Below are 14422 nucleotides of genomic sequence, written 5' to 3'. Positions count from 1 at the left end.
CTGTCAGAACAAGAGGATGAAGAAGCCAGTACTGGATCTCATTTAAAACTTATAGTAGATGCTTTTCTTCAGCAGCTTCCAAACTGTGTCAACAGAGACCTCATAGACAAGGTATAGTCATAGTTTTCATTTTTTTCCACTCTTAAAAGCTATAATGCTAGATCAAATTGATCTGAAATAAGGATTTGAAGCTTTGGAGTCTAACAGTAGCTGAATTAATTTTTAACCTGGAGGGAATACTTTTTTTTTCCCCTCACTCAGCCATTGCCCAAATACCATGTGATACTGGTTTCATCTGCCTGTTTTCTTATGTGTTAGTTGGTTTTAGAAGTAGACTTGGTTTTTCCCTTTTTTTTCCTCCTATCACTTCCTGACAAATTACTTCCCTTCTACCTAAAAAGCTGCTTTCTTCCTTGTGGTGACCCAAAGAATCAGTCTGTATTCCTGTGACTGGATATGTTTTCTAACTATGTCAGTTCTAGACAAAAAAATGAAGATTTTTCTTCATAGCTGTTCTTTAAAAATGCTTTTGAAAAGCATGCTTATTGCTTTAAATAAAAAACCACTGCATTAAAGGTGAAGTATTGTGTTGACTTCTCTTTTTATAGGCAGCAATGGATTTTTGCATGAATATGAATACAAAAGCCAACAGAAGAAAACTAGTGCGAGCACTTTTCATAGTTCCTAGACAAAGGTAAGAACTGAGTGGGAGCAAGCTGGATCCACCCTTTGACTATTTAACTTACGTATATACTTTTTAACTGTTTAAATTACTGAAGACCAGTGCATATTCCAAGTTGCATTTGTTTATTCCTGATGAGCACTTCTGGAGTGATTTATGCTGGACCACTGAAGAGATATCTAGGATTAATGATCAAGCAGTTCACCATGATATTTTGCCATAGCAGTGTAAAATGGTTTTTTGTAATTTTTCTTTTCTGGTACTTGTGTGTTCATAATGGATCTTTTAATGACATTTTTAACATGAAAGCAACAGCAAAACATAACCTTCTGTCAAAAAAGGAGAATATGTTTCAGTCAGGAGAATTTGCACTTATATGAAAACCTGTGAATAGTTAGACCACAGTGTAGTTTAGGAAGGAGGATTTCTTGTGATATGCTAATTCTGATATAGTACATAGCTGTTACAATAACCTTGTATCTCTCAGAGCTGCTTCTAGGCTGGCTGGTTTAGAGAAAGCAAGTAGAAGAGTTTGAGCCTGGCTTCTTCTGTCTGTGTAGATCTGTCCATGTAGAGTTTTGCTATTTCTCCTTGTCTTCCTTTGTGTAAGCAAGGTCCCTGCGCTTACAGGAAGAGCCTTGCTTGCAATCATTTTTGTAAATGTTAAAATAAAAATGTTAAATTCATTGGAAGGATAATATCACAGAACGTTAGGGATTGGAAGGGACCTCAAAAGATCATCTAGTCCAATCCCCCTGCCGGAGCAGGAACACCTAGATGAGGTAATGTACTTCTTTGCTCCCTGTTAAACTTGGACCTTAAATAGGCGTGACTTAAATAGGTGCAATTATGAAGGAGTCACTTTTCTTGCTCCACCTTCTTGCCCTATTTCTCCTGAGGTTGTTTTGATGCTGCTTTTAGTTTCTAATATTTCATCATCATCCTGGATTTCCTGTTGGAGTTCACACCACTTGGATTCATTTCCCTTTTATCACTGCAGGGAAATAAGTGGTTTGAGTGTCCGTTTTGTTTCAAGGCTTGTGTGGACGACTGCTTTAAATAAACAGACTTTGCTGGTTTGTTTTCCTTACTTTTAATCACTAACTTCTTGCACTGTGTTTTCAACCTTAATTCTAGCCTATTTCTACATGCCACCTGTAATAAGCATCTGCTGCACTAATAACCCTACTCTTAGCTGTATATAAAGCAATGGTTTGTTTGCTGACTGTGTGCATTAAGCTGATCTACATTGATACTAGTTTTGCAATTAGAAGTGCACATAATTTTTCATTCTCTTATGTATTCTTTTCTCTAAAAATTATGATTTTGACACCTGAGTCTTTGTGGACTTTGATAGAGGCCTGACAGTGCCTGAAATACAAATTACTGACAGAGGAGGCAGTTGAATATCTTATGTTAGACATAACAAGGTGCTCTTCAGCCCAAATTTATGATGCGGAGGAAATAACATTCCTATTTAGCAGCCTACTGGCAATCATAAAGTGTGGTTTCCTAGATACCATGAAAGCAGAAGTTACATTCCTGGTGTGTTGTGGTATTAAAAAAAGGAGATGTGCCTTTGATCAGGCTGTACTAGGAATGTGGTAAGTTGCTAGAAATGTATATCGTCTCCACATTGCCACTGATTTGTCTTCCCAATGGTACTTCCATTATCGCACAAATTCATTTCCAAAAAAAAGTTTAAAAAGTTAATTTTTTTCCTTAGGAACTCAGTAGACGCATAGACCGTGTGGCTGGCTCAAGGAGCTGCTGTTTTCATGATGTTTCTGCTCTTTAATAGTTGGAACTAATACTGCAATTAATAACTCGGCCGATCACTGTTCTTAAAAAATATTCTTAATATTAAGAAATATTAGTATTTCATGTACAATTATTTTTTAAATACCTTTCTACTTTCTGCTCTTAGATGTACTGGACTAATGAGTACTCCAACTTCCAGCTGTAAGGTCTTAAGTTCAGCTGTGTGTATCTTCCTGTTCTTTTGCCTGTGTTAGTGATGCCCGTCGCTGGGCTGCTAAGCAGGGGAAGCAGGATGTTGACGGAGTTTCTTGTTCTCAACTGCAAGCAGTTGCAATGAAGATACCAGCTGATGCAGTTGATTTTAAAGAGCAGTCTATCCTAATATTTAAGTTAGCTTTATTACTGCAGTGAGTAAAGAGGCAGGTCTGCTTTGTGTCTTGAAAGCAACATTTACAATTCTTGTGGAAAAATTCCAGGTGCATATATGTCACACAGTACTAATGGTTGCTATAAAATGCTACAAATTCACTTAAATTATTTAACATTCTGCTTCTAAGCTTTATATACTATGCACTAACAATGTTTTTGCTTCGTGTATGTCTTCACCAAGCCATGATATGTCTTTGCCTTCATTATTGTTGTTGCATTCTAGTTTTTACGAATTCCAGGAGTTTCTGCAATATCCCCCCAGGATACCATGGGAGAAGAAAGCCTGTAGTGGTTATGTTCTTGAGGAGTTTTTTCATTTACTGTTGCTTTTTTGTGAAAGGTTCAGGGGAACAATGTCCTTATAGGATGTAGATAAAGCAGTACATTTTCCAAAAGTGTTTAGTCTCCAAGTGTATCTGATAATGCTGTCTAAGTGTAGCTATTATGTTGGTAGCCATAATAAGACATTTCTGTAAAAGAGTAGATTCTGTTTCTTCTCTTGAGAGATCAGCTTTAGGAAATGTGCAGTAACAAAATTTTACCAATTTTACCAATAAAGTACAAAACTGGTTTCATGTTTGAGGAGTAATGCAGCCCCTGTAAAGTCAAAGTCCGTGTTGCCAGGGGGCTTTCTCGCTCCCACTAGAGTAAACTGGGACAAATGCAGGATTCTTCCTGACAGAAAAGGGACAGTTTTTCTTCAACTGTAGATTAGTGTTAGAATACATCATCACTGCACTGCTCTGTTGAGTACTTATGAATGGATTGCATTTACACTTTCAGCTGCGATTTGAACCTCCAACCAAACAGAACAGAAAGCCTTTTAAAAAGATTTTTTCAATGCTAGTATACAAGTGACTTTCAGATTTGCATTGGAGGATTGATTTAAAACTAAATATAAGCCTGTTAATTCAGAACCATACAGTTTGCAATAAAGTGACAGTACAGTGATTTACCTGCTTCTTTGCTGTCTAACTGAGTTATGTTCATGTCCGGATACATGTAATTGTACTGCACTTTTGTTGAATTTTTTTCAACTTCAATGTGAGAAGTTTAAAATCTGGTTTTAGGCCTTAAATTATAAACAATTTTAGATGAATGCTGAACAGTAAATAGGGGCTCTTGTGGCTTCTGAGTTTTTCTCTTCTCATCTATGGTGATCTATGAAGTTGCAAGTTTACTGAGCAAGAAATCTGTTGTTCATCATACAGAAATCTTAGCGTTTTCATTGGCTGCTGTTAATGGAGAAGTTAACTGCTTCTTGAGTCTTAAGTTCTGAGTGTTTTAACTCAAAAGATATAAATCTCATTTATAGCTACCTTCTTTCAGTTTCTTATCCTTAGAATCCTCAGTAGCAAGGTCCTTTTGTTCGTGGGCTCCCTCATTTGAGGATAAAATGGAGGGATGTGCTTCAGGTAGAGTTTATGCCATGGCTAATAAACAAAAAGTAGTTATCTGATAGCATGCACATTCCTCAGCATCGTTCTCTTCCCACTGAAGAGTGTGGGTGGCAGTTTGTACCTGTAAATACACTGCACTTACCTGGGTTATGATTATGCTTGTGAGGCAGGAGTTCTTGCTCTGTTGCTTCATTCTCTAAGCTGTCCTGGTAGAATGCCAGTTAATAAATGTACAAAACTTTGGATGCACCTGTTCTAGACAGACTGCAGTTAGGACTTTAATTGAGCAAAGGTGGTTTGGGGTGGTTTTTTTTGTTGTGTGGGTTTTTTTTAATAACACTTGAATTTACCACAAAAAAAAAAGTCCTCTTAGATATTTCACTGAAGTGCATTCCATGTCATCCAGGGATCAGATTAGACTAAATATCAATCCAAGATATGTGGTCACAATTACAGTGGTCAGAAGTAATGGAGTTTTGCTATGGTAGTTTATATTCAGGGTGCTTAACATAGGCTTTAGGGAGTAACTGACTCATCCCTGATGCTGCATCTTGCTTTGTAATGTAGAAGAGCAGGAAGAAAAAGCAATACTCTGGGTTTTGTGGGGTTTTATTTAGTTAATTTTTGCCCCCCTTCTCAAGAAAAATATGCTTTTGGAGAAAACAAAACACTACATTAGTCTTAATGCAGGTACCAGTAGATGGTGCTACTGATACTGCAGTCTCCATTTCTGAACATGAATTTTTCTCTCCTGTGAAGGGGATTGAAAGGATTCAATATCTGGTTACCAATTTCACAGTAATTGACCCAAGGCTTTTCCTTATTATATTTCACCTATTTAGAAATACCCCATCTTAGTATTCTTTCCCATGAAGAAACCTTTTGTGCTCTGTGAGTGAATAACAACAATGTGCTCTAAGACTAATTTTCCCTCAGGTATGTTCAGTTTCCAGAGATGAAATTATTAGCTCTCAGCAGGCAGGTACTCATTCAGACCAGAATACAACTTTCTGGTATTTGTCTTAAAAGAGATGCCATACGGAAATGCCCTCAATTAAAATGTACCCCCTCAATTCAGCCAAGGTCCTCTTGTATGTGTGCATGAAGTAATGAGACTTTCACTTCTTCTCCTAGAGTTAATGGCTAAACACTTAATAACATTGTAGTAATTTGTTGTGGCTGGTCATCCTTGACTCTGTGTTCAACAAGCTTCAAAAATGTAAATACAGCTTCAGTTATTGATTAACAAGAGAGAATAAAAGCTGTTAAATAGGTAACCAGAATACCTGGAATGTTTCACCAGGAGTTTTATGTGTTATCAGGACGGTGCTTAGCCATGCCTCTTCCAGGTAGTGCATTCTGATGCCTCTAATCCACGTTTTAGATATGTAATTATTCCTCTTTCTGAGACTGGATATTAAAGATCTTGGAAATGTGCCCTAGTGACACAGCAGTGGAAAGGAGAGATGAGGCAGTCATGTATGCTTTGTTTTGGGGTTTTTGTCTTGATGCTCTTCCAGTTTTACTTTGTACCAGGGCAAGCTCTGTGTATTGACTGTGCTTTTAGATCTTTTTCAGCAGCCTATTTTCTTTTTCCTTAACTTTTTCTAAAAAATTATTATCCCTAGCAGTAGGGAAACCCTTAATCCTTCAGAAAGAGGAAACTCAAGATCCGTTTTTCCCCTTGCAGGCAATTTCGCACTTGAAATATCTTAAATTTGCATGCTTCTCTCCAGTCACAACAGTAGGCTTGTTCTGCAGTTCACCTGTTTACGGCATTAGCTTACATTCTGGAAATAGAACAAAAATACTTTCTTCAGCTTGGTAAATGATATTATGGGGCCTCAGAGTGCAGTTGGTTTCCCTGCACTTAAAAGCGATACATGCACGTTTAAGCAAAGCAGCTGTGTTATGTTCTGTGTGCTGCTACATGATACTACAAACCATGTTTAAGTGTGTTTATCCCGTTTTTACAACAGGATAGAGCCTCTGATGGAAAGAAACAAGGTACAAACTGGGAAAAATACAAATTGCCCTCCAGAATTTCCGAAGTGCATGTGATAATATGAAATGGGTATAAAGGCATGTAATCAAAGAAAGAGAAAAGGAAAAATAAAGGAAACATCTATAGAAGATGTTGAAGTATTACCATTTGTGGGAGTACTAGCTGAGCTTTGGGGAAAAGAGTTGCCTTGTCATATCTGCTGAGCTTTGTTTTGTATAATAACACTACATTTATTTAGAAGTTCATTGCCTTAAAAATAAAGGTACTGACCTTCCTAGTTATGTCTGCTGCTACTTGAAGAAAATAAAATAGCACTAACAAATGGAGCTGTGTGTAAGAGTTTGTCATTTTGCACACTGAAAGGGGTCTGATTTTTTTTTTTTTTCATTGTATCCATTAACTTCATAAAGGTTGTATTCCGTAGTTAGGATGGTGTTTGGCATTTCACCTAAGGCAGTAGTTTTAAAAGGAAATTAGCTGTGAAGGATTCCAATGGGATCTGGTTATATACCTTCCTGTACTGGTATTTTTAAATGATACTGCAGTCTGAAGTGTGAGCCTATAAGATTGTATGTACGTAGTTCTGTCAGCACATGCACGTTCGCTCTTTTCACAAGCGAAATGGTACCCATGGTTGTAGACATGGATACGTTTTTGTCTATAACATCAATTGGTTCTCTATTTTATTATTTCTTTCGTTTGCAGGTTGGACTTGCTGCCATTTTATGCAAGGCTGGTTGCCACGCTGCATCCCTGTATGTCTGACGTAGCAGAGGATCTTTGTTCCATGCTGAAGGGGGATTTCAGATTTCACGTATGTTTTCTTGATTTAGTTTTTTGCATGGCGTTTAACCAATCTGTTAATTGTAATCTTTTTTGGGAAAAAAGAATGTTTGCGACTGTGTAGGTGCTAATTCTGAAATCTAGTGACTCGGTTTATTTTTTCTGTCACCCAAGCAGATTTGTTTGTAGAATACTAGATCTGTGTGTTTAATTTTTTTGCATATATATACAGACATATATGAAAAGTTGCATTGTTTGTAGTGTCATCCTTAATTTGCAGTGTTAAACAGCAATTAAAATAAACTGTGTAACAGTTACAAGGGAAGCTGCAAAAAATGGAGACTGTACTCCAGTTGTAAGTGCTAAGAGTTTTTGATTGATGAATAACTTGCATTTAAAATGAGAACTGACCTATTCTAACAGCAGATCTCCACTACAAGGTTACTATTGTAATATAGTGGCTAATACTGACAATGTAGTGCTTAAGTCTAAAATTATTTTTTTAGTTTTCATCAAAATTTCCTATGCCTCACAGATGTATTTGTCACTGTTGTTTCTTTCACCGTGTTCTAAGTTTTGTAATAGCATTGCTTGTGGTGCACAGTGATGACTCCTTCACTTTTTTCTGGTTTTTATCAAACAGGTTTCAATATTTTTTTTCTAATATTGACACTAAAAATGTCTGAATTACTCAGACTCGAGTCTTAACTATCTGAAAATAGCTCTTGTCAGAAAACCAGTTTTGTGTTTTGCTGAACATGATTATGTTTAGAAATAGAGATATGTTTGTATTTTGTGAGTAGAATTACACTGGATGTCAGTGATTTTTAAAAGAGAAGAAAAGAGAGGAAAAGAAAGGAAAGGTCTGTACTTTATTAAACCTGACTTGAAAACGCTGTCGATATTTAGTATTTCCTTAGGGACTACACCAGAGGTCATATTCAGAGACTACTTTTTGATTCTAGAAATATGAACTGTGGAATTCTTAACCACTACTTCACCATAGCAAAATGGGGGTGGCCAGCTTATAACTGGAGATATGTTAGAGGACTTAAGGTTTTTTGTTTGGGGTTAAAAAAGAAACACAGAATGTTCTGAACAAACAAGGTTGTAGGGGGACATTTAGGTAAAGATAGAACGTAAGGAATCAAATATCAAACACTTTTGAATTCTCAAGCTTATTGAGCACACTTAGGTGAAAGTGATTTATAAGAGAGGTATTTTTGAGAGCTTAAAAACAAATACTTTTTTTTTCAGGTAAGAAAGAAGGACCAGATAAACATTGAAACAAAGAATAAAACAGTGAGATTTATTGGAGAACTTACCAAGTTTAAGATGTTCTCCAAAAACGATACTCTCCACTGTTTAAAGGTTAGTGTTGTGATGGTCCTGTACTACTGTACATGTATACTGTGTATCCACGTCCTATTCCCCTTCCTGTATCTATTGCTAATGTGATCTGTTAATTGCATATGATATTTTGAACCCTGGTTTCTGTTGCTGCTGTGTGAGGAAGCTTTTACTGCCGTTGTAGACGCTAGAAAGTTTTCATTTTTTGATGGTAGGAATATGTTAAAATAAAGTTCTACCTTTGGACGTAACCAAATTGCTAATTCTTTTCTTTGGAAAACATGAATTTCTGGGCATTATCATCTCAGTTTGCATGCTGATAGTCATTCCAATTTATCTTTGATATCAAGTCCCAAATTAAAAATGGGTTTTAAAAAGGTGCATTTTAGAAAACATGCTTGAAGACTCACATGGGTTAAGATCACTTCCTCTAGAAGTAGTTTCTACTTGTTGACTCATTTGGTATCAAAGTTGAATTCTCTAAAAAATTATACTTGCTCATCATTTTTCCTCTCATGTATAAAATACTGTGAAACACAATGCTCTATTAATTTTTAGTTGTTGCTAACTTAAATAATACAGTTACATTAGATATGCTCTGAGGTTATTTTGTCCCTGTGCAACACTTATTGGGTGGTTTTCCAGTGGCAGAAATGTTAAAGTAGATACATCAGAGTTGGAAGGTTTATGGGAGAGATTATACTGTGTTTCAGTATTGTAGTGTTTTTATTCTAGACTTAGGAAGCTTCCTATGTTTCAGGTTTCTGGAGCCTAAATTTGGTGTCTAGACTGTTCTTATAATACTTTTTTAATGAGATGAATGTTTTGAGTTTTGTTAATGTCTGATCAGTGAAAACCATTTGCATTTTTTTCTTAAAGAATATGGAACATAGCGGTAGTGTACAGTCTGATAGATGCAAGGTGCTGTTTTCTGCAATTAACAAAGATGATTTTTTAACATGCTGTGTTTTTATATCAATATATACCAGATGCTTCTGTCTGACTTTTCTCATCACCATATTGAAATGGCGTGTACGCTGCTGGAAACCTGTGGAAGATTCCTCTTCAGATCACCAGAATCTCACTTAAGAACCAGTGTTCTTCTGGTAAGAGAGAAAACTCGTTTTCTTATGGAGGAGGGTGTCATACACTGAATCAACCCAATTACTACTTTTATTTTCTGGCTTTGTGGTGTGGTCTGACCGTAATGATGATTGTGACTAATATCTTAATTGTCAGTTACAAGCTCTAGTAAGTAACCTTCTGTTAATTTTTATCTTGAGTGCTTGTGGAGAATAAACTTCTTGATTCTTTAATAAAACCAGAGACATGTATGGGAGGAGAATGCATCAGTTTTCCTGAAATCTTGCCTCCTTGGTGTAGAATGCGGTTGAGATGGACTGGTGTTACGTATGTTCAAGTCCTGGCCTGTCCAGTGTTGTCTCAATTCTGAGATGGCACCTCCTGTGAGAATAGCTTTCAGGAAGTATTCTGGAGAACACCATTTGACCTGTAAATCTGTTCATCACTTAAAACGTAAATAAAGAGTTCAGTTTCTGAAGCAAAAAGCTATTACTTTTGAACTAAAATAATTCAGAGACAGGGCAAAAACAGAGGATGAGTTTGACGGAATATAGTCACTGTACCTGAACACACCTGAGATACTATTTGAGAGGGGAAAATGGTAGTGAATAGAACTGGAAATGGTAAGATATTTCAACTGGAGGTGAAGACAGTTGTGAAAGAAGTGGTTTCTATGCCCTGCATAACAATTTGAGGTTTTAAATTTGAGCTCTTGACTCATGCTCCTTGTTGCAGAGTGCTTTGTTCTCCATTTTCTAAGTTTGCCAGCTGAAGCACTTTATTGTTAAATATATTCTTTTCCATAATCAAGTCTTTTTTCCCCTGAAAACGCTCTCCCATTATCTTTAAAAGGCGCTTTACTCTTTGCTGCCATTTTTTGTGGTTAATAAAAATTTTAGAAGTCAGGAGAAGTTAAAAACCTTTGCCAGAGCTGCTTTTCCTGACTGACTACTTTTAGTCTAATGTGCTGCAAAAATGCTTCTTGTTAGCTGTATTGCTGAAATCTGCCTGATCAGTGCTAAACATAACTGAAGTCCTAAGACAAACCACAAACACTTTCGATGGCTGAGGCTTAAAGCCTTAGCAGGTTTCAGATAAAAGTAGTGGGTTTTTATGTGTTGAGGAACCAGAAAGTAGAAATGGACTAAGATAGTTTGGAATCTCTACCGATTTTAAGATGTAAAATAGGTTTACAGCCATCGCAATAAATGCATCTTCTAATGTTACCCTATTAAAACTATAGAGATAACTTTTGACTTAAATAGTGTTGTACAAATTGGGTCATAGGCTTATGGTACTGGTCAGTGTGAACCATAGGAGAGATGAGTCCCAAAGCAAGCTGGTTAGGCTCTTATGGGGAAAAAAAATTAAGTAAATATAAAGATGATCTTATCAGTGACTCCTACGGGTAGAACTAAGGCCTGTTGATCTTTTCAATAGTTATTGCTCTTACTACATAGTATGCCATCAACAGTAAAGATGCCAAACAGGCTGCATGTCTCCTATTAAATACAATATTAATTTGTCCTGATGTGTAGGAAAGTCATAGTTAAGAATGGATTTCTAATAAATAATTTTCCCTTCATTACTTTTAAAGTGTTCTGTAAGGGTGCCACAAACTTAGTGACACCGAGTGCCTTATTCTAGAGAAACATTTATGATCACATTCTGGTTTTGTGGAACTACCATCGTATTTTGCAAATTATTTAAATCATTTAAAGATTCTTCTTTGATCGGGACAACGTTTGTTTTTGTTAATAATTCTTCTTGGCAAGTCTTTCCGTGTCCTTTATGTAATTTAAATTATTAATGTAAGACTGACTTGGCTTTGGAATCGGTCTGTTGATAAATGGATTATTTGAATTGGATTATTTGAACTGGTGCTTTGGAAGGAAGATCAGCATTATCTTGATCTATGTTTCTGTAATGTAATCATGTGAAAATGTCAAATTCTTGTGTTATGCTGTTGTGGTCTTATTGAAAAAATGTTTGAAGTTTTGGTATTAAAATCTTTCTGATGCATTTTTAATCCTTTCAACTTAGACAGTTGTGTCAAATTGTGGTCTTAAGCTCTAAGGCAGGATCACTTGTATTTATATACATACAGAACTTAAGGTACACAGTGACTCATTTCTCAGGGTGACTCCTTTTACAGGTGGAGTTGAAACTGAGGGAGAATATTGTAGAGAGAGAGGCTGTGACAAAGTGATCACTTGTAGTTAGAGTGAGACTGTGTTTATCCATAGTGTGCTTCCAAGAAATTTAGTGTGTTGGTTTTGAACTGCTGGAACAAGTAGAAGGGCAGAACAGTGTAGGTAGTAAAGGGAAGGAGGAGCTGCACAGTTTGTGTCCTATTACAATCTGATAATTTAACTGTCAGTCATGCTGAAATGCTGTTTTGAATTGGACTTTTTCTGTCTGTTAGGTTTTACATGGTGACTGTACTCTCATTTTTGTGCTGCTTGCCAAAAAGTAATTCTATTTGTTGCAATGCAAATTGATATTATCTTTCCTTTTTAATTGGGGGAGGCATGAGCAAGACCGTTAACCAGAAGAGCACCTCCTAATTTTCACCAGATTTTCTTGGGTCTGCAATAATGCACCACGTGCAGAGAAGTTTTGTTACTCCCCAAGGGGAAAACCAAAACCAAAAGCAAACACTCTTTTACTGTTTTAATGGATGTTTTCGTATTGTTTGTCTCTTTTTATCAAAGGAAAACCAGAAACCTAATCTTGAAATGTAATGCTTTGCCTCTGTAGTTCTTTATTTTAGCCTAGTACAATGAAGAGCCAAAATAGTTCATGAGCTTAAACACTTTTTATACTGCAAGTTTTGGTTTTTTCCTCAGAAATGTGGTGTTATGGTTGGTCTTTCCTGCTTGTCCATCTGACTTCATGCCTTAAATGAAAAAGGACTGAAAAGCAGATGGTTGCTTAAAATGGTGATGACATTTAATAGAGATTAAGACTAATATCGTCCCCTTAGAGTTCAAATATATCCTTGGGATTGCTTAAAAAGACTCTAAATTACAGTGATTTTGAGACACATCTCTTCTGGGAAGAAACTTTTTAATTGTAAACTGTGATTTACTGTGTAATGTGCAACTTTTTGTAATGCAGAAAAATATGGAAATTATGTAGCTTTAGGGTTTTTTTAATTTTATTTGCAAGTTTTTCTTCAGTTTTTCTGATAAATGTCATAAGGCAGTAGAAAGATTATTTTTTTTCTTGGTACATCTAGAAAAATTGAAGAACTTACTAAATAATGCTAACATATATGACACAGTAAGGTTTTGGAAGTTTCTACTGTAACTGGTTTTTTTCCCCCGCATAAACAGTTTATGTACTCGATTGCTAAAGTGCTGTGCATCTGTTAAGCACCTGTAAGTGACTTTACTGCTACTTGAGAGAAATTTCCCATTTGGAAAGCAGCAGGCTTAGTTAGGGAATCAAAAGTGGAGGCCGTTTGTGTCATGGAAAAGGTTAAAAGCTAAATTCCTGAAGGTTTGTGTCAGATTGAGACCTTCCTGACAATGGATATACAGAATCTATGGGGAAAATTATTTGTTGGGTTACTATGTTACGCAAAACTGCTCTTCCTCACTGAATTAGCAGCTGAAACTCGGTGTTAAGGAGCTGTCTGAGTAGGTTTACATTTCAGTTGAACTGAAGTACTGTTTTGTAAAAGAAACCTGAAATTATTCAAGTTCAGTGGAAAGTCAACCAGAATGAAAAATTTGGCTTCTTCATCAATGATTAAAGAAGGTTTAAACTCTTTCCATGAGTTTACCGGACTGCATGAATGCAAATACTAACATTTTTGTGTGGTAGTACAGCAGAACTTGCACCTTAGTTTTGCTTATCCATTTGATGCTGTAAATTATTGTATAGCCAACCTCTATTGAATAGTAAAGTCTAAACCAGTGCAGTTTCTTTTCCTCTTTGTACCATCTTAGAGTGATTTTGAATAGATGGAGTTGTCCATAAAAAAGCATAGAGCAGTTTATAGAATTATACATGGATAAACACATGTATATAAAAATTGTTTTATAATGAAATTAATCTCATCCTCATCTTTAAATGTAAAAATCAGCAGCTTTTTATTCTTGTATGGAATTTTTAGATCCAAGAAAGTTTTCAAACTCACAAAATAAATCTTATCCAGAAATAAACCTGGAGAAAAGACTGTATTCAGTGAGGAAAGTTAGGAGACTCCTGACAATTAAGCACACTAATTAGTAATAGTAACCTGTAGTTAGTTTGATTTTTCTGGAAATACTGCTTTATGGTAGATACGATTTTCCTTGCATTTCAGCTACTTTAGTTAAGTAAAATCATGTTTTGAATAGAGTGGCTGATAATCTTACTGTTTATCTAAACAGTAACATTTGGATTTCAAGTCAAACTTTAAATAAACTTCGAAAACTTTTCTCACCACAGCTGAACCATTATAAAAATAGGGATTATAAAGAAAACTTACCTTGGAAATAGCAACACAGAACCATAGATATGCTTTGTCCTTTCTTATCTCTGCCCAGGCTTTTAACTTAATTTTCTGCAACCTTTCATGTCCCAACCCATCATTCTGTGATTGTGATATTTTTTTTTTATCTCAGACTTAACTGTAAAACCCTTTGGCTTGAGAATGCAGCATGTCAGCACCTTTAACTGATTATTTGCATTTATTTCCAGGAACAAATGATGAGAAAAAAACAAGCTATGCATCTAGATGCACGCTATGTTACAATGGTAGAAAATGCCTATTACTACTGTAATCCTCCTCCAGCTGAAAAAACTGTGAAGAAAAAACGGCCTCCTTTGCAGGAATATATTCGTAAGCTTCTCTACAAGGATCTCTCCAAGGTCACCACAGAGAAGGTAAAGCCTTTTGAAATCTTTCCAGATTTTACTGGAAATGATGTAGTATTA

At 36.0% G+C, this 14422-nt stretch overlaps 1 protein-coding gene across 1 annotated transcript in view; it reads left to right on the top strand.

Annotated features, from left to right (window-relative positions):
* UPF2 (UPF2 regulator of nonsense transcripts homolog (yeast)) overlaps positions 1–14422 on the top strand; it is a 49099-nt gene that overhangs the window by 16793 nt on the left and 17884 nt on the right. The window contains exons 6-11 of the mRNA XM_010181783.1: positions 8–111; positions 609–694; positions 6983–7091; positions 8318–8431; positions 9400–9516; positions 14186–14371. Of these exons, the coding sequence (XP_010180085.1) occupies positions 8–111; positions 609–694; positions 6983–7091; positions 8318–8431; positions 9400–9516; positions 14186–14371 (716 nt within the window). The remainder of the gene's footprint in view (positions 1–7; positions 112–608; positions 695–6982; positions 7092–8317; positions 8432–9399; positions 9517–14185; positions 14372–14422) is intronic.

The sequence above is a fragment of the Mesitornis unicolor genome, unplaced genomic scaffold (assembly GCF_000695765.1).
Source record: "Mesitornis unicolor isolate BGI_N332 unplaced genomic scaffold, ASM69576v1 scaffold6083, whole genome shotgun sequence".
NCBI classification, from domain to species: Eukaryota; Metazoa; Chordata; class Aves; order Mesitornithiformes; family Mesitornithidae; genus Mesitornis; species Mesitornis unicolor.
Note: the sequence above shows the minus strand (reverse complement) of the source record. Positions and strands in the feature narration are given on the sequence as shown.